The sequence below is a fragment of the Canis lupus genome, chromosome 35, assembly GCF_048164855.1.
Source record: "Canis lupus baileyi chromosome 35, mCanLup2.hap1, whole genome shotgun sequence".
Taxonomy (NCBI): domain Eukaryota; kingdom Metazoa; phylum Chordata; class Mammalia; order Carnivora; family Canidae; genus Canis; species Canis lupus.
In genome coordinates this window covers 4,082,411-4,102,800 of record NC_132872.1, presented here as the reverse complement: position 1 = coordinate 4,102,800, position 20,390 = coordinate 4,082,411, and the positions used below count along the sequence as shown (strand labels likewise).

Sequence of the window (20,390 nt, the reverse complement as noted above, 5' to 3'; positions counted from 1 at the left end):
AGAACTATTACTACATGGACCAAACTTTTGGTTTAATTCCCTTGATGCATTTTCTTGTTTCCATCTACCCTCCCACTCCCCGCCTTCCCCAGTTGCCCTAACTGGAGCCTGATAGCCCCTGAAATTTTTGAGCACTGTCCCTCTTCTGGCTCAATCAGGGAAGCCTTAACTACCCCTGCTTTTAGCCTTGTCTCTTCCCCGACCTTGTCCTGCCCTGCCTCTAGGGAAGGGGATCAGTGTCACTTCTGGAACATCAGACCGTCCGTCCCCTCCTCCTTTTTCCATTTTATCTCTGTCCTGAAGCTCCTGGAACCAAAGCCTCACACAGGCAGGCCCACAGCAGGAATGAGGTGAGTGAAGGAATAGCTCTTTTGACGACTCTGCAAGCATCTGTATTGCCTTTTCAAAGCCTGGCTACTTTTGTCTTGCACCCTCTCAGATCCACCTCCATGATGCGCACTGACGTCAGCGGGGGGTTCTCATTCTTCATCTCTGTTTATCACCCTCTGTAACTGCAGTACCCATGTCAATGATCCATTCTCCTACACATTCATGGCGGCTCAGCCTTCTTGGTACCAAGGTTTTCCACCTCCTTACCTTGGCCATGCGTGTCCAAGACCTTAACTCTGACATGTGTGTCTATGGCCTTAGTGCCTTACCTTTGATCCTTTCTGATATTCCCCTATACATTGGGAAAGGATGGACAGCAGATGAGCAAAACATCTGCTGTCCCCTCTTCCCTGGGAGCTCATGATCCAGCAAGACATTTCCTCCCTTCCCTGGGCCCTCCCCGCTTATGCACGCACTAGCTTGATTTGCCTTCACTCAAGTGAGAACCTGTCATGGACACCATGGCTAGACCCCAACAGAGCTCTCACCATGCCCGAGGTCCCTGCCTCATCCCTCTTAGCCCACCTCAATGCAGTCCTGCTGTTCGTCCTCTAGGGATGCTGACCAGTGACGGTCTGCTCCCCTTTTTCCCAAATACCTCAAGCCTATCCTGGCCCTTGGTAGGTGGGCTAGTTTGCTATTTTACCTGAAGAACAATGTCTCCCAGGTAGGCTGACTTCATCCCTCTCCTTAATTTATCTGTTTCCTCCTCCCTCTCTGATTTCTATCAGTTTGCTTCAGAGAAGGGGGCAGGACCTCTCTCCCCTTGCACCCGCTCTGAGGCCTCGTCTACCCAAGGTCCCACTCTTTCCAGCACAATGGCTTTTTCTCTCTGCTCATTCCTCTTCTGCTTCCGACATCCTTATTCTTACAAGGTTATCTCCTTTCTGACAAACACCTGGCTGATCCTGCTGCCCCTTCTCAAATCCCTATCCATGCTTCCTGAAGGGGGTGGGGGCTGTACTGCTCCAGGCTTTCTCCCCTCTTTCCCCCCTCCTCTGCCATCTGGAACCTTGCCCAGCCATATTTATGAAACTCTTGTTTCCAAGGGCAGAACTGGCTCTAGCTTAGGAAGTACAGTGTCGATAGTCGTCCAAGCTCCTTAGTGAGCCTTTGCCAAGCAGACCAGCCTTGGCTCCCCATGTTCTCATGGCTCTACGGTGTCCATGGAAGGTCAGGAAGAAAGGCAGAAACTTGCAGTTAAAACCGTCCAAGGGTGGAAAATCCTTAGGGTGGGTCAAGGCTAGAGAGGAAGGGTGAGGGTATGGGAGATGCTCCTAGTTTTGGGAAACCTTCCGTCTAATCCTTCTGCTTCCTTTTCTTCATGTGGAAGGCAGTTGGGAAGTGGGGATCATTTCCAAGGCAGATGAGTTGGGGGTGGCTATTCATACAAAGAACTAGGGCCTGTGGTATGGAAGGTCTGGAGCTGGGGGCTCAGGTCCAACTCTGTGGTATGTCTACACAAATCTGCTCCAGTGTGGGGCTGGGGGTGGTGGTGGTACCGCTGAAACATTTTTTTCCATCAGGGCAAATTTCTCAGTGGCCCTGATCTTGTTTGACATTTTTTTCGTTGCGGCCTTCTTATTTCTTCTTCAAGAGTATTCTGGAAATGTTCGGATTTTGTTTGTCATGCCTCCCTTCTGTCTATGACTTCAGGACCCCCCAACCAGAGGGAAACATTATTCATGAGCCCACACTTTGGTGGGGACTCTGGGAGGCTCCGTCTTTCTTTGAGAGAGCTCCTTCTTCAGGGCTGATCTTTAAGCTTCTTTTCCACTGTTGGTGATGGCCATGCCAATGCCTCCTCCTTGTAGTACATCCCCTTGAGGTCCCCACTCTGGAGGGTGTCGGGGAGCAGCCTGGGATGTGTGCAGGACTCTGTGCTCATGACACAGAGGTTTTCTTCGTGTAATAACCAGTGCCTGTAAAGGCATACCTTAACTTTGTCCCCCGTGACCCTCCTGAGAAACTTGGTCCTGCTTCCTAATCATGGTGCCCATTAAGGAATACATTTTTAAATGATGACAATAAATAGCGAATAGAAAGTTTAGGAAAAAAGTGGAAAGAAAAAACAGCCACGTGAAATCCTAACCTTCTAATGGCAACAATGATCATCATTTCACTATACTCCTTCCTGCTTTTTTTTTTAATGTGATATTTAGAAAACATTTATAATCATAGTGCGTACATATGCATTTGCAGTGATTAAGACCTTGAGCATCCTGGTTTCTGATAACGATTCCCGTGCTCCTCCAGCAGGACTGACAGGTGGCACCTCAGGCAGGCAGGCAGGCAGGCAGGCAGGCAGGCAGGCAGGGGTGGATCTTTGGCTGTGCAGAGAACACTTAACATCTTTTCTATGAATCTAAAACCCTCCGAGCAGTGATGTCCTGGATGGATGCTTTCAGGCTTTCTCACCACGGTAGCCAGTGAATCCTGAACACTTCTGCCTCACGGAGATCTGTGAAGAGAAGCGAACTGAAGGTTAAATTTCCGAAGCCCACAGCTGTGTTCTCCATAAGAGGAGGCATCGACGCCTTCCTGATCATCTCCCACTGGTAGAGAGCTTTGCATCTCAAAGTGCTAAGTCCTCACGGCCACCCTGTAAAATGCTCATCGTTGTTTTCATCTGCACTTTGCAGTGAGCTAGTAGAGCAGTCAGAAGACTTGCCCAGGGTCGCACAGGTGAACCATGTCCAAATCCCACGCCTTCACCTAAGCAGTGACCGTGTTTCCCTGGGTGCAGGGTTTCTGCCTGTTGCCACCCACACTCAGCCGGACTCCTTCTTCCTGTTGGCCACACTTTCTGGCTGGTTTTCCTAACTGCTCTCCTCTTCCTCCCTGCAGGGGGCCGTGATAAGCGAGGCGGACCCATCCTGACCTTCCCTGCTCGCAGCAATCATGACAGAATAAGACAGGAAGACCTGCGGAAACTCGTGACCTATCTGGCCAGTGTGCCAAGGTGAGGTGGGGGGGAAGGTCCTGCGGGGGAGGGAGCCAAATGACGCTCCATCCTGCCAGGGGCCCCGTTGTTTCTGCCCTTGAAGTGGATTCTCATTATTCCTGGAACAACATCACCCACAGTTCACCTTGTTCTCATCATTCCCATTGTCACTGCTGGGATTCATTTTAACGGAGTGCGAGCCCTGGGCGGAGGTGAGAGCAAGGACAGGGCCTGGAGCGGGAGACGCTGTGGCCTGGGGAGGAGAGTGGGAAGTGGCCAGTTTCCTTAGGAGAGTGGGAAATCTGGCAGAGTCCACTCTGGCTTGTGCAATGGATTATTTTCAAAACCTCTGGCTTGTGGATATGTTTATGGCTTTTGGAGTTTGCAGCAAATAGCTCCTCTTGTGTCACACAGCTAGATGCAGCCCTCAGCTCAATCTAGGTCACCATTTTCAACAGGGCTAATGCTGCCTGCAAGGGGGATGAAAATCGTGTCGGGGTTAGGGGGTTGGCTAGTGAAAAGTTTGCTCTTTTATGTTTTAAGCACAGATAGACATACTGTACCTAAAAAGGCGTATATTCATGATATTAAAATTTCATTGGGTGGGGGCGCCGGGGTGGCTCAGTGGGTTGAGCGTCTGACTCCATTTCGGCTCAGGTAATGATCTCAGGGTCCTGGAATCAGGCCCTGAGTTGCGGCCAAGCTCAGTGGGGAGTCTGCTTGGGAGTCCCTCTCCCTCTGCCTCTCTCTCCACTTATGTGCGCTCTCTCTCTCTAAAATAAATAAAAGTCTTTCTAAAAAATCCATTGGATGGAGCAGTTAAGGAAAAAAAGCATTAAAAAGCTCATTTGATGCAGGGAATGATGATAGTTTTAACAGGTTGAGAAACACTGGTTTCTGAGTGCTTCCAGGTGGTACTGGCCACATTGGTGGTGGAAAGAGACATGTCGAGGACATGGCCTGTAGCTTTTAAGAAGGGAGATGAGAGGCCTTTGTAGACTCAGAGATAAATAGCATGTGAGAGCTCGAATAGCCCTGAGAAGCAGTCTAGGCGACTACGTGTTGTGTTCTGTTTAGGAATCAGGGTTAGTGGCCATGAGAGCTGCTCCCAGGATATCGATATGTGCCAGTGGCAGGCCTAGAACTCTGCCCTCTTGACTCCTGCCCCAGGGCTCTCCCATCCTTGTGCTTGGCTAGAGAGATTTCTGTTCTCTAGACTTGGTGGAGCTGGAGCCTGTCAAGTGTTTGTTGTGGCAAATAAGAAGTGGTGCCTTGGGCCTTTGGAATCTTATCTCTGAGCATTTTATAGGAGAATTAGTAAAGTACAGAGAGGAGCTCCATATTAAGCTCTGCCTCTGCTGGGAGACCTTGGATAATTGTTGAAAGTGCTGACTGGGGAGCCTGGGTGGCTCCGTCGGTTAAACTTCTGCATTTGGCTCAGGTCACGATCTCAGGGTCCTGGGATCGAGCTCCATATTGGGCTCCCTGCTCAGTGAGGAGTCTGCTTCTCCCTCTCCCTCTGCCCTCCTCCTGCGTGCTCTCTCTCTCTCTCTTTCCCTCTTGCTTGCTCTCTTTCATAAATAAATAAATAAATAAATAAATAAATAAATAAATAAATAAATAAATAAAATCTTTTAAAAAAGGAAGTGCTGATTAGGTTCCTGAAGCAGGTGTCCAATGAGGCAAGCACTATTTAAAAGTGCTATGAAGGAGACAAATGTAAAGGGATCGGTGGATGGTGATGGGCAGGTGGCAAGGGGGTTTAAGAGCAGTCATCCAGTTCTTTGGAAGATAGACTAGAATGGAGAGCCCGGAAGAGCTGCAGCAGAAGACTGTGCACAAACATGTCAAATAGTGTCTATTTTTTTTTCTTTATGATATCCCGTTGGGGGCCAGGAAAGAGATAAAAGTTCTTAAGTTCCAATGAAAGGGATTTGGTTTAAATCCAAAGAACTTCTAAACTTTGAGTGCAGGAGTCTTTGGGTGAAGAGTAGAGTAGAATACTTTTGCTTTTTTTCTTGGAGATCTTTGTACAGAAGAAATATTCCCATCTGTCTCAGACCCAAGGAGATGGACTAAATCACTCATGATTGATGTAGGTAATTTAGCAATTTAGTCATCTAGGAGCTAAGCAGTTTTAAAAGCACCTTTCCCCAGTATATTAGTAACAGGCATTTTCTAAAGCAATTTACAAGAAAAGTTTTCATGAGGACCCATGATGAACTTTCAATTCTTTAGAGCCAGAAGAAATTGGGGTCCCAGGAGACATGAAGGGGACTTTTTTTTTTTTCTTTCTGGTATGTTTATCACATCCCTGCAGCTGATGCACCCTTACCTTCTAAAGAATAGAAGGTAAAAGAATTGGAAGAATACTTTTCTTCATTCTGATTTGCTAAGCAAAGACAGGACAATATATATTGGAAGCAATTAAAAAGGAAAGATTTCTGCTGGGTGGAGGGGAATGAAACCCAAGAGGGCCTGAGGGGAAGGTCACAGAAAAGGAGAAACAATGCATTGCCATTGAAGGAATATACTAGATGCAAGCTCCCTGCTTCTCAGAGAGTGGTCCCAGGCATTGCATCCCATGCCCGTGAGAACAGAAAAGGTTCTTCCCAGGTTCTGGCAGGTGGGAGGCAAGAATCCCCTTGCCACCTTCTTCAGTGGGAAGAATTGTTCTTGGAGGCCTTCTGCTTCTGTCCCGAGGGTCTTTGTCTACCAGGAGCGTGAGCACCTGGCAAGTTGCGGAGTTTACCAACCAGTCACCCCCACCCATCACTTCCTAATTCTGTTGGCCCCAAGTTCACACAGGACTACTGTTGGAAACAAAACCTGAAACAGGATTGTTCCAAAGACAGTGAAGTCTGAGGAGGGAAACTGAAGAACTTCAGAGGTCAGATAGTGTTCGCCACTCTTCTACCCAGCCATGGCTTTGGGAAAGAAGGGAAACTACGAAAATGATTAGGCTGAAACTAGATTAGGCTGATGATATTGATGAGAAGAAATGATCTATTCTGGGTCATGGCCCAGGGGGGCTAAAAGACAGGCTCCTGTTGGGGTAGAGTGTACCCGGCAGACTTGTGTAATCATCTGTAGGTGACATTTGATGTTCATTTATTCATATATTTATTAATTCTTTATTTAACAAATATTTAGAGCCTCTACATGAGCATTCTTGGTGAGCAGGAACAGACATTTTGATAAAGTTAGGTAAAAACTGGGTATTTCCCCACCCAGTGCAAACCAGTAGCCATAATGGGCGGTACGATATGTGACTGTGCTGGTAGCATAAGAGATGAGCTGGCCAGCAGAAGATAAGCAAATAAGGACCAGTAAATAATGAAAGAAGATCCTGGAGTCTCAGGAACCAGTCATCTTGAGGGCCAATCTGGCATCAGTCTAGAATAGATGATTAAATAGATGGTTGTGAAAATTTAGAAATGAACAGGAAAAAAATAGTCCCACTACGCTCTGTGAAGGCCAGGCCACTTCTGGACCACTGCGTTCAACTCTGCAACACTGAGCCCTGCCAGTCCATTTTAAGAATGACATTGACCCCTTAGACTACTGTCAGGGGAGCAGCATATTGAGGGATCCACATTCTGGGTCTCTGCAGTTGAAGAATTGAAGGATATTTTCTGGCAGGAATGAAAATGGAAGAAAAGTGGTTCCTGACGCCAGGTGTCAGGAGAACTACCCCAAAGAGGAGGGAGGAGACAAGGTTAGAGAATGGGACTCTGACATGAAGGGCCCGCCTATGTGGGAGCTGTGCAGCAGTCTTGCCGCTGTCTTTGGAGAAAGTGAGCTTCCTGTCCGTGGAGACTGGGTGACCTTCTGTTAGGGAGGCTGTAAGAAGAATTCTTCCATTGGACTGGAGGCTGGATTGGATAATTTCTAAGAGGCTCTCTTGTCCCAAATTTTGTGTTTCTATGATATTGGGAGAAAAAAAAAAAACACATCGTAAAATCTAGGACTTCAAGAGTATTATTCCCCACCCCCCCCACCCCCGGCCTTGAACATACGCTTCCTTTCTCAGGCTCCCTAAGTAAGTGAGGGCCTGGAATTTCACTTCGGATGGTGTCTATATCTGAAACCCTAAGAAAATTGCTTTCTAGGCCTCTTGGATTCAGGATAGGAATTTAGGGGCATCACCTGGAACCAAGGATCATCCTAGAGTGTGATGATTTGGAACAGTCCTAGTTAGTCTTTGGGGATCCATCTTGCCCTAAGGTACGTCCTTTCCAACTTCTCTTTCATGCTCCTGATGGGTTTGAGCACCCATCTCCGGGATCTACTCCATGCTTTCTATCATCTTCTGAGGAATCACAGACCATCAGAGTAGGAAGAGGCCTGAAAAGCCTTCCAACTCAACTTGCTCCATTTACTGAATTCAACAAATGTTTACTGAGTGCCTACTATGAGGCAGGGCCTGGCTAGGTAGGTATCTTGGTGAGCTCTCATGTTCTCTTTTCTGACTGTCATCCATGCTATAGTCAGCTAACTTTCCTATCCTTCTTGTCTGCTATCTGCTTGCAGCTACTTGTACATGAAAGGAACAGAAAGGAAATACTCAGATATAATCAGCTGATGAATGTTCCTAGAAATTGAGAGACAGGATAGCGCATTTAGCCTGAGAGTAAATAATTGTCCAGGCAGAGCTCACAGTGTGGATAATCTACTCACTGTGATTATTGAGAGTTGACCAAATGCTGGAAATAGGAAAAAAAACAAAAACAAAACATATATATATCCTGGGTTATTTCTATTGCATTGAATTTCTCCTATTCATCGTCATTGTTATCCTGCTTTGTCATGACCATCTTTCCGCTGCTTCTAAGGGCACCAATTGTTAGCCCCTTGATGTCTCTGCCACTTAATTCTGCTCTTAGCAGTGCAGCTGAGATGTTAAGTGTTCTGGCAAGAAAGGCAGATATACTGGTGAGGCAGGATGACAAGGAATTAAGATGGGATACTCTGTTACGCCAATCAAACCAAGGTGCCAATATTCACAGCTTATTATTTGATAACACTTGCTTTTGTTCTACTGATTTCAGCAAGAGATGAATTGGGCTTATAGCCAGCACTGTCTTTGTGCCGCATCACCAGAAAATAGAAATTCTCAGAAAGAGCCAGAAGGACAGTTAAAAGATGAGTTAAAAACTGCAAGGGTTTCCTCCCACTATACTCAGCCTTAGAGAGCCCCAGCTATCCAAACTGTCATCACTGAGTGTGTTTTATTGCAAGGGCCTGTTGAGATGTGTTGTTGACATCCTGCCCTTTGTTCTGGGATCGTCAATTAAAGGAGGATATGGGGAGTACAGATAGAAGGTCCAGAAAATAGGACCAGTGAGAACATTGGCCTAAAACTTACACCTTTTCACATTCATTTTAAATTTATTTTGTGGGGCACCTGGGTGGTTCAGTCCATTAAGTGTCTGCCTTTGGCTCAGGTTGTGATCCCAGGGTCCTGGGCTCGAACCCCACATCAGGCTCCTAGCTTAGTGGGGAGTCTGCTTCTCCCTCTCCCTCTGCCCCTCCCCACCTCTTGTGCTCACTCTCTCTCCTCTGTCAAATAAATAAATAAAATCTAAAAAAGTTTAAAAAAATAAATAAATTTAGTTTCTTGCTTATGTCTATAGAGAGCTTATAATGTCTATTAGAGTTCCCAGATTCTACACAAATTTGAGCAATAGCAGTTAAGCGTCCCTCTTGTTGAGCTGTGTGTAACACAAGTCCTGAAGAGCAAATAGTGTTCTACTCTGCTGCTGGGGAACAAAAAATCACAACAGTAACTACCCTCATTAGCCATCACCTCCCTTGGAGCTGTGCAGACCTTCACAGTGAAGGGCGGAGAGGTGTCCTAGAATAGAAGATGCTGAGGTTCAGATCCCAGCTCGAGGACTTCTCAGTCCTGAAGCACATGGCCTTGCAACCTGGGCAATCTGAGAAGAGTTTAATGAAGGCACCATTTACAATTCTGCAGGCGAGGAACAGGGAAACCAGGAAGGTTTGGATCCCCAAGTTATTACAGAAACTAGAAATAGCAGGGAGGGGAGATGCTGCTACTTGTAGGCCTGAAGAAGCAAGATGGGGAGCGGTTCCCAGAATCTGGAGAGAGACAGCTGTGTGAGAGGACTGCCTGATGGAGCTGTGGCCTTGGGTGATGCCACGATGGGAGGCAAGGGGAACCCATACTCTTATTTCACTGTCCTCCCCTTCTCTAACCTCCTGCCATCGTTTGTCGTTGACTGAATGCAGCCAGAGCCAGTGACAGGGAGCCCATTGATGCAGTCCATGTGGTTCAACCTCCCAGGGCATCCAGCTGAGGGAAGAGGATGGAGAATGGATTTGGAGGGGCAAATGGAAGATATCTGGCAGAGGGTGAAAACTTGGGCATGTTACTCAACATTTCTGGTCCAATATTCTGATTTTTAATTTAGGAAAAGAATGCCCATCTCACAAGGCTGTTGTGAAGAAATTATGTAGCCATCTCTCTGTAGCACCCAGGCACTCAGTACTTCTCAATCTGTCTCCTAAAGATGAATAATAGGGTGACGGGCACTGAGGGGGGCACTTGATGGGATGAGCACTGGGTGTTATACTAAATGTTGGCAAATCGAACTCCAATAAAAAAAATAAAAATGGGGGGGATCCCTGGGTGGCTCAGTGATTTGGCGCCTGCCTTTGGCCCAGGGCGCGATCCTGGAGTCCCGGGATCAGGTCCCGCATCGGGCTCCCGGCATGGAGCCTGCTTCTCCCTCTGCCTGTGTCTCTGCCTCTCTCTCTCTCTGTGTCTATCATAAATAAATAAATCTTTAAAAAAAATAAAAATAAAGAGAATAATAATTATATATACACATACATATCTAGTAATATTTGCTCTATATTAAGGAATAGATATAATGTATATGTAAGTTATGAACCATAATAATAAAATGAACCCCTGAGAGCCCACCCTCCAACTTCAGAAGCAGAGTATCACCTCTCCTTTAAAGCTACCTATGGCTCCTCCTCACTCCAATCCTGCTTACATTCCCCAGAAACAACCACTATTCTGAGTTTTGTGTTTATCCACGTCTTGCTTTTTTGGTGTAGTTTACCACAAATTTTCATAAACAATATATTGTTTAGTTTTGCTTGTTTTTAAGTTTTATAAAAATGGTATCATACCGTATGTCGTTTTCTTTGACTCACCTTTTGGAACTACCGTGATAGTCGGCAACATGAATTCTCAAATGTGATTTTGAGTGGGGAAAAGGCACTTAATGGGTCCAACCTCTGGAACTGATCTATTAAGTAATAAATAAATGCTTTAACCTACATTATTGCACTATTATAAGTATTTTGCATCTGCTGATATGCATTTTGAAGCTGGTTTACTTTCTTGACCGTGCCGTCACTGGACTTGGCGGGTCTGGCCAGCACTCAGCTCTGTTGGAGCTGAAGGGCCAGAGGGTCTCTTGGAAACCCTGTGAAAAGCAACTGTGTGTGTGGCAGAGGCAGAGCCAGCCGTGATACTTCAAATGTAGAGTCAAGCACTTGTGATTCCCTGGAGAACTATAACCTGGATGATCAGAGGCGGAAACCATGTGGTCATGAAGTAGCTATGGGAAGCAGACCTGGTTATTCCAGGAACCAGTGATTGCCTTTAGGTGATAAATCAAGGACCCCGCGTTGGACCAAGCATTCCCGATGGAGAGAGGAATGTCGTTTGTCTTGCGCATGTTGTCTTCAATGTAACCCTTGGAAGGGACGTGGATTTGGTGAGAGTGGGGCTAACAGTAGCGGACTAGCAGAGGAGGACACGTGAGCTTGAGGGAGAGTGCTGATCCTGGAAATGAGGCAGGGGGTTCCAGCCCAAGAAGAATGAGCCCAGAAACTTCTGTTCTAGGGGAAGAAATGGACATGGTTGCCGACAAATTTCCTCCCCTGTAAAATAGGCATAAAAGGATTACTAAACACAACAGTGGTGAGGATTACACAAGAACCCATGGACGGAGCCCAGCCCTGGACTTGGCACGCAGAAGGGGCTGCTGGCAAACAGCAGGTCTTTCCCTTTCCTTGCTTGAAAGTGGAGACTTTGTTTTGCCACCTGTCCTCCCCTGCTCCTCGTACTGCTTTGTCAAAGTCTGGCTCAGGTTGATGATTTAGGTTAGGATTAGAGCTAGCAGGAATGGCAGTGATAGCAGTGAGGTCACACCTAGCAGACATATAAGAAACGATGGGAGGATTAACACATCCCTCTTGACCTCTTTTATTAGTTAGAAAACCACTTCTTTATTATAGAAAATAAGTGCAGGAAAATATAAAGAATTACAGTAAATACTTGTAACTCTACCGTGTAGAGATAGGAACAAATATTGACATATTTCCTTCCAAGTTTTATTTAGAACTTATAAAAAAACAGAATTGAATTATATGGCTTATTTAATTTTGCTTCTTGTTTCATTCCACTTTGCATTATGCCATGAGATTATTTTCTTAGCATTAAACACCTTTTATGCATAATAGTGTGTCTTGGGGTGCACCATGTTTTAATTAGCGCTGTCATTAGTCATCTAAGTCATTTTCGTTTCATGGCTATATATAACTCCCAGTAAACACCTTTGTGTATAAACCTTTGTCTACTTTTCAGATGGTTTCTTTGGGATAGATTTGTGACAATCACAGACTTTTTTTTTTTTTTTTTTTTTTTAAGGCTGGTGATTCACATTGCCAGATTGCTTTCCAAATTTCCTAATTTATATTTCCAGTATGCCTTTCCTGAGACTTCCAAGTCTTGACGTTTCTCCAGATTTGTTTATTTGCTCATCAATCACCAGGCCTCACTGTGCAAACAACGTTATTGCCATCATTAAGAAGCCCTGACGTAGTGCCACGTGTTACCCACCGAAGCCTGATCCTGGATTTGAAAAGAGTGAAGGGGTTGGTCACAGGGCCTGCCATTTGGGGGCCTCTCAGGTCAGGATTCTTTTTGCTTTCCTGAACTAGGAGGCCTCTTCATGGGAGCCATACATTAAAGTCTGGATCTGACATGAAATCTAGAAGGACTTCATTGCTTTTTGCCCACAGCGAGTTTTTAGTTTTGCCTTTGGATGTGTTTCAGCTCATTGGCTGGTGGTGCAGTGAGCTCTTGCCTTGGCTCAGAGTGGTTGTTGACCTCCTCTGTGCTCCTCTGCACTGAGGACATGACCTGCCTTCCAACTTAGGTCTCCTTGGAGTCTGTCTCTGTGTAGCAATGTTGCATGAGCCTCCAAAGCTTAGGTATGGCCCCGTGTTTTCTGCCTTAGGCTGCTGAAGCTTAGGCCTCACCCACATCAGGCTGATTGGGAAACACACATTTCTGATGCCACCTTGATTAGGGTCATTTCAACATGTCAGTCGAAATAAGTCCCAGGACATTCAGGTCTTCCTGGAATTCATGCTAGGGGATTAGGATGATTTAAATTTAGCTCTGACTTATATGTCCATGTTGGAAATAAAGGAGTTCCCTGAATATACAGATGCTGGTGAGACAGGCTAGTGCTAGGGAAGAAGAGTATATTTTTCACTTAGTAGGTTCCAGATTTGGGGCAGTTTCCCCCTGCTCTACTATGTGATTGTTTTTTAACATGTTTTGTATTTCTTACTTCACCTATCATTGGTTAGGTCTTATCATGTGCCCTCACTGGTGTTTGAGGTTGTGTACATTTTAGGCATACGTTTTATTATGTTATAAAACTAATTTTGTAGAGAGAGCCTTTATTATATACTGGCAAGTTAGGTATGCTGCCACCAAGTGGTGGAGTACCTCTGCTCAGCTACCCAAGGACACAGGGCTTTGTTAGGCGCTCTCAGTGGTAATATTCTTCTTTCTCCTCATTAGACCTTGGATTTTTCTAGGCTTTACATTTTTTTTTTTGAGGCTTTGCACTTTTAAAGTTTTATTGAAACACTGAAAATTAAGTAAGCACTAAGGAACAAAATTCTTTTCCAACTGCAAAATGGGTTTAATATAATCTTTCTCAGAGGACTTATAAGTAGATATTCAATAAAATAACATTTATAGAAGTATTTAACTGGGTATATGAAAATTGCCAGTTGAAACTAAGAATTTTATGGTGCTGTTTTTTTTTTTTTTTTTTTTTTTGCGGGGGGGATGCCTAAATGTGGAATGTCTATACCAATTCTTTCTTTTATGAAGTCAAATCTTTTCTCAAATTGAAAAAACAAAAAACAAAAGAAATTCTTTCCATTGGTCTGTTTTTGAGTCTTAGGTAGATTGAAGTCATTGTGCCCCAATCATACTTCTCTTTTGCAACTTCTTCTGTCCCCTTCGCTATTTCCATCAGCCACAAATATTAACGATAAAAGTCTTCATTTGTCTTTTCAAACCTTCCCTTCCAAGACAGTTTCCTGTCTCTGAACGCAGAAGATAACAAGACAAATGCCACTACCTAGGCCTTCTTGTTGCTGAGAGTATAACCCTGGTGACTATGCTCACTAGTTGCAAAATATTTCTGTACTGGTTTGCCACTGGGACTTTTGGTAAAAGAGGAACATCACCCCTGTTCCAGTCCATCTCATCTCTTCTCAGATTGCTTTAGATAAGAAAGACTTCTTAAGAATTTCTTTCTTAAAAGCTCAGCATCAGTACTTAAGCAGTTCGTATAATCTGAACAAAACTTGAAAAAGACTTTGGAATCTGGAAAACTCATCATAAAGTGGTGATGGGCCCTGTCTCTTCTTCAAGTTCTGACTGTCCATAAACCTTTCTCCTGGATGGGTGGGGAACCTCTTGAGGGCAGAGATGGTGGGCCTTGTTTGATGGGTGAGTTTGGAGAGCAGCACCTCACAAGCTGGCTGATCCCTTTAGACTGGGAGCTTCCCAGGGGGTGCAGAGCAGCGTCTCATGCCCAGAGCCGTTGGGGCCAGTGCCAGGGTCTGCCTTCCAGATATGGAGTCAGGGAGGGCAGATGCAGCTTTCCTCTAGGGTATCCTCTCCCTGTGTGAGGGGCTGTACCCACAGGCAGAGCCACCGAGTGGGTAGACTGGCTCTATGGCACAGAGAGGAGTGCCCTTGGCTGGAAGACGGAGCATGGGGGAACGTGCGAGGGGAGCAGAAGTGGACTCTGTCTCTCCAAGGAGTATTCCTGTTTCCAAGCTGAGCATGTGCGACAGCCAGCCCCGCTTCTCCCGGAATCCAGACAGGAGCACTTTGTCAGAGCCGTGGTGACTCAGCGAGGACAAATGTTTTCTGGATGACTTACCGACATACCCACGTGTGTGTCCTGATGGCCCTGCTCTGTCTTCCCTTCCCTTCCCCTTTCCCTTCCCTTTCCAAGCCTCCCTGTCTCCCCACTCCATCTCTTTCCAGGTCAGGCAAGGACTAGCCTTGGTTTTGAGAGTTACTCAAAAACCCCCAAACCCGTGTTTTTCCCCTCTTTCCTCTCTTAGACAGTTCTGTGCCATTTTAAGCTAGAATGTCATCTGATCTCAACCCTAGTAATTCATGTACCAGGTTTTGCACAGAAACTCCTCTTGGCCTGGTGCCTGAGGCCAGGTCTCATCTAGTGCTGTGACATGTCACTCTGCCCCAATCCCTTTCAGGGGAGGGAATGTGCACTCATCTCCCGAGGGTAAGCTCCTTTCCTCTGCAGGAAACTCAGGCCTCCAACCCACTTGCTGAAGGGAAACTCCCTGTTTCGGACCTGGAGGAAGGCAAGAACCACTCCCACCCCTCACCCAGCCCTGTCAGTAGTGGGGTGTCCCACTAGGGGACTGCACCTTGGTCCAGAGTTCATTCCATGCATACACGGGATTGCTCAGTTCTTACCTACACACACTGGCTCCGAGAGGATGATCCAGCAGTCCTCTAGCTTTTGCAGGCTGCCCCTGAACGCATAGACTAATGAGGGGGAACCCAGTTCTTGCCCTTGGGAAGGCTTGCACTCTGTTTGAAATTCCAGAGTCCACTGGAGAAGACAAAATCGAATGTTTTCAAGGCAGTAGTTCAATAGGCAAGCCAGCTAAATGGGCTTAGCCAGAGAAAACTCACTGGACGTAAAGTCTGACCTGGATCTTTAAAGAAGTAGGTAGGATGCTGGAGCTAGAGAAGGAGGGGCCGCAGAGATCAGCCAGGCCAACCCCTTCATTATGAGAGTGCTGTGACAGGCCCAAGGCTGCCCAGCTGGCCAGTGGCGATGCCGGGACCAGTTGCTGCCACCCGGCGCTGCCCACTGGCATGGACAGAGCCTGCAGGACAGCAGGTGGCCCCCAGAGCCGCATGCACCAGAGGTCAGGGACTCCCCAGGGTCAGGAACAGAGGCTTATTCCATGCACACGAGAGCTTCCCGAGCCTCTGAGCTAGCTGCTGGTGGGAGCCCTGCCTGTTTAGTTTCCAATTCCAAACATGTCCCCCTCTGTCAGGTTACATCTGTCTGGCTGTCTGGAACCTTCCTTGCTGTTCTCAGACTCCCCACTTGTGTCTAGGCCATTGCAGGGTTTTTTTTTTTTTCTTCTCCATATATGTCATGGGGATCGCATCAGTGCCCTTGGCCAGGTGCCCGAGGGGAGGGCTGGCTGCAGGATGCGGGCCTCCTGCCCCATGGAAAGGAGGGCTCCTTTGTTGGTAAAGCCCAGGGGGCGCACAGGGGTGACTGTGTAAGGGGTGGCTGGGGGTGTCTGTGTTGGTGGGTAGGTTCGGGCATGTATCTGCCCGTGTTGTAGGCAAATAGCGCTGGGCTTTCCAGAAGGTACCATTATGGGGCACCCGGGTGGCTCTGTGATTGAGTGTCTGCCTTGGGCCCAGGGCGTGACCCCGGGGTCCCGGGATCGAGTCCCACGTCGGGCTCCCGGTGCATGGAGCCTGCTTCTCCCTCCGCCTGTGTCTCTGCCTCTCTCTCTCTCTCTCTCTCTCTCTCTCTCTCTGTTTGTCTCTCATGAATAAATAAATAGAATCTTAAAACCGCAAAGACCCGTTTGGCCCCAGCCTGACTATGGGGGTGGGGTGGGGGGAAGAGGCAGTGGAGAAAGCCGGAGGGGCGGCCCGAGTCTGTCTGGGCAGGACAGGAGGACGGGCACAGGGGAGGGCTGTGGGCAAGGGCTGTGGTTCAGTTTCCAGCTTGTTCTTTCTCTCCCTCTGCTGCTCTGGTTTCTGTTTGTCGCCGCCTGGAGTCCCGGCCGCCCAGAGGGAGGGGTGGGAGCTCCGTGGGGCCGGGCCGGAGGCCGCTGTGGGGCAGGGGGCAGGCGCGGCCACCTCCAGGACGGCTCCCTGGGCCTACCAGCCCCCACTTCTAGGAGCGCCTGTTGCCATCCTCCTCCCCCAGCCAAGAGCGGCCCCTTCCAGCTCCTGCTCCCGAGCCCGAGCCCCAAGAAAGCAGGGGCTCTTCCTCTGGCGAATGGAAGCTCCGTTTCCGAGCCGGCCCGGCCTGCGAGATCCTCAGGGCCCTTGTCAGGCCCCGGCCGGTTGGCAAGGCCTTGGGGTTTGTGCAGCCAGCCCTGGCCCGCGCCTCCGAGGGAGCCGTCCTCTGGAAGGTTGCCTGCTTTCACCTTGGTCCTGCTGTCACTCATGCCGTTTCTGGAACTCTCTTTGGGAGCCTCCTTCAGTCTCTGGCATGCTCTTTTGACAAAGTAGATTTTTTTTAGAAAGTGTGTGTGTGTGTGTGTGTGTGTGTGTGTGTGTTGAAGGTCCATTTAGGACAAGTCAACACGCGGATGCAAAGGTCCTGGTGTGATTTTTAGGCCACTAGACCTATCATTTTATGGCCACACTTGGGGATGCTTGGAGTAATCTTGGCGCCTGGGTCTGTGCTATTCCATACTTGACTACACCCTGTGGGTGGGGGTGGGGGTGGCAGGGAGGGGACGACAGAGAATCAGCCATGTCCTTGCTTCAGGCACATGTGCAATCAGCGTTGTTTGTTTAAGCAGCTTCATTTGAGTGGAATTGAGTAAGAGACTTTAAAGAGGTGGAAAACGGCAACCTTCTTCATTTGGGCTCCAGTGTGAAGCTTCCCTGGGACTCGGACTTGGGCAAGGGTTGGGTTTTGCTTCTGGGAATATTGAGCCTGGGAAACTGGCAAGGGGGAGCTCCTAGACCTGGAAACGGGCATGCAAATCTGCGTGGTCTTGACTGTAGTAGTGGCTTAACCATGGACGGCTGTACATTTGAGTCACTGGGGAACTTTTAAACACTCCTGAGTCCAAGCCAAGACCAATTAATCAATCTCCTCACTTTACAGAAGAGGAGTTGAAGCTTTGATTTTTCTTTTTTCAAAATTTTATAGACCTTTTTTTTTAAGATTTTATTTATTTATTCACGAGAGACACAAAGAGAGAGAGAGGCAGAGACACAGGCAGAGGGAGAAGCAGGCCCCATGCAGGGAGCCTGATGTGGGACTCGATCCCAGGACTCCAGGATCACGCCCTGGGCCAAAGGCAGGTGCTAAACCCCTGAGTCACCAGGGGATCTCGGAGGCTTTGATTTAGAACAAAGCCTCAACTTTGACCTTTGCCCTCCAGCCCTGGCATCACAGGTCCGAGGAGCAAGGGTAAAAGATGCATGGTTAAATGGGTAGAAAAGGCACAAATTCTGTGGAATAATCATGATCTGGAGGGGTGCCTGGGTGGCTCAGTGGTTGAGCGTCTGCCTTTGCTCAGGGTGTGATCCCAGGGTCCTGGGATGGAGTCCCACGTCGGGCTCCCTGCATGGAGCCTGCGTCTCCCTCTGCCTGTGTCTCTGCGCTCCCCCCCGCCCCCATGTGTCTCTCATGAATAAATAAATATAATGCTTAAAATACATCGTGACCTGAGATAGTGGACGAAGAATGAATTCTAGTAAAACAAATAGACAAAACCCCCCCAAAACAAGAAATAAACAAAAAATAAGAAATAAAGCAAAACCTCTGGATGGATTGACATGGATTCTGAGGAGAGCTTGACAGAAAGCCAGCTGGTAGTGGACAGTCCCCTGTGAGCCAGCCAAGAGACATCTACAATAGGTCAGGGGGCCCACCACCTCTCAGAGCTCCTCCTGCCTTCCAGCCACCCAGCCACCCAGGAGCCCTCCCCATTGTGAAGGGTGAGTTTGAGAACTATCGGTGCCAGCAAACACTGATTCACTACACAGCCTTCCCGAGAGAGTGGCTCATTTCTCAGTAAGGCACTGTCTCCTTCAGTGTTCTTTTTACAGCTTCTGATTATACCAATTAGAAACTTAAAAGCAGGTGCTAATGTGTTTTTAACACTTTTCTTTAACACCTGCTGATTTCTGGTTGGTTGAGAAAGTGGATGTGGTGTGGTTTGGGGCAATCTATGGAGGGCTGCTATTAGAAGAACGGTAAGGAGTAGACAACGGTTAACCCAGGTCAGAGTGACGGGCGAAGAATTGGAGGGAAACCTAGAACCTACAGCCAGAGACTCTCCACAGCCTGAGAATGGCACAAGAACTCTGACACATATGGGTCAAGGGGATCTGTTACTCCTCGGAACTCCAGGGACCTTCCTTTCTGCTCATATTTGGAATTGGAGAACTCAGCCCATGAAATGATTTCAGGGAGACACAGGTGCAGCAGAGTTCTAGGGAAAAGGGTGCAGTGGGTGACTCCTTGGGGCTACTCTTTCTTCCTTCTTTTGCTGGTTTCTTTCTGCTCATGGAGAACTGTCTGCAGGTATTAAAGGCTGCCCACGCAGCGTGGTAAGACCTCTCCAGTCATCCTTCCTCAGCATCCCGTGATGCTGGTTGGCTTGCACCTGCGTGCGGGGACAGAGCTGTGTATGGCAGGACCTGTGTTACCCTCATTGCATAGGAAGTCCTTCACTTAGCTTGTCCTTCCTCTTTGTCGTCCACTGCTCAGTGACCAGGTCTAGCTGGTTCTCAACCCAGGGTACCCTGGACCTCCAACCAAGATTATTTGATGTTGGGGAGAATTTTTCTTCCTCTCATTTCCAGAGTTCTCGTGGCTGAATAGAAGACCTGAAGCAGGGGGATTGACAGCTGGATGGCTGGTACAAATGGCCAAAACATCCACCCAAACTGCGACCCTGAGCAAATCATCTTCTTGCTCGGGAACTTGCTGCCCTCAACCTCGAAAAAAGAGAGGGACAAAGACAACTGGAGCTTGAAACAACTTTAATGCTTCCTCCTGCTAATCCTTCACTTGCGGCCCTCAACTCTAAAATGAAGGAGTAGGAGGAGGGTGCATTGAAGTTGGGTCAAGCCCAAGCTGTCTTTGTCTCTCTGAGACAAGGTAGCGTAACAGATACAGGAATCAAACAGCACATTCAGATACTGATTTGACTCTTCCTGGTGACTTTAAGCCAGTTATTCAAACTTCTTTAGTCTCAGGTCCCTTAGCTACTTGGGAGGTTCCTGTGGGGAGTTCATAGGATCATGCATACATAATGCTTAGCATACAGAGATTCTCATGTGCTCAATAAAATTAGCTTTTATCATTAATATGTGTATGTCCCATTTTTATCAAAAACAGCTGCTCTGTTTCATTCCTTTGGCTCACATTTTATATTTCTCTCCAGCTTGAGTTTTTGAGTTCCCAAATTTAGAGCTCCAGCCTACGTCTGGCTGCTGGTCTCCTGCTTCCTTAGTGAACTTCGCTACCTCTGCTTCCTCCCTGTAATGGAGGAGCAGCCAACACACAGGCTCCTTTCCACCCCAGGGCCTTTGCACAGGCTGTTGCTGCTGCCTTCATTATTCTTTCTACAGCATTTCCTTAACTAGCAACTTCTCATAGTTTTGTTCTCTGCCTAAATGTCAGCTCCTCAGAGTGGCCTGTCCACCAACCAATAAGTTCTTAAGACTTATCACAATTTGCATCTATTTTACTTATCTAGCTACTCTCTTATGTCCATCTCTCCCCATAGAATATAACCTTCATGTTTCTGTATTGTCCATATTTATGTTGCTAATGCCTAGCACTAGGCCAGCCACAAAGTAAGGGCTCAATAAATATTTGTTGGATGTGTAAATTCATGAACTAATGGATAATACAGATGGATACGGATGGATGATACAGATGGATAAATTTATTTGCATGACACCATATTATTTATGAAACACCTT

General features: G+C 47.3%; 1 protein-coding gene across 24 annotated transcripts in view; it reads left to right on the top strand.

The window, feature by feature from the left end:
* The window catches only part of KALRN (kalirin RhoGEF kinase), a 657,335-nt gene that overhangs the window by 195,582 nt on the left and 441,363 nt on the right, over positions 1–20,390 (top strand). For all 24 annotated transcript variants that reach the window (XM_072811625.1, XM_072811621.1, XM_072811628.1 and 21 more), the window contains exon 3: positions 3,238–3,352. In XM_072811625.1, coding sequence (XP_072667726.1) covers positions 3,238–3,352 — 115 coding nt within the window. The remainder of the gene's footprint in view (positions 1–3,237; positions 3,353–20,390) is intronic.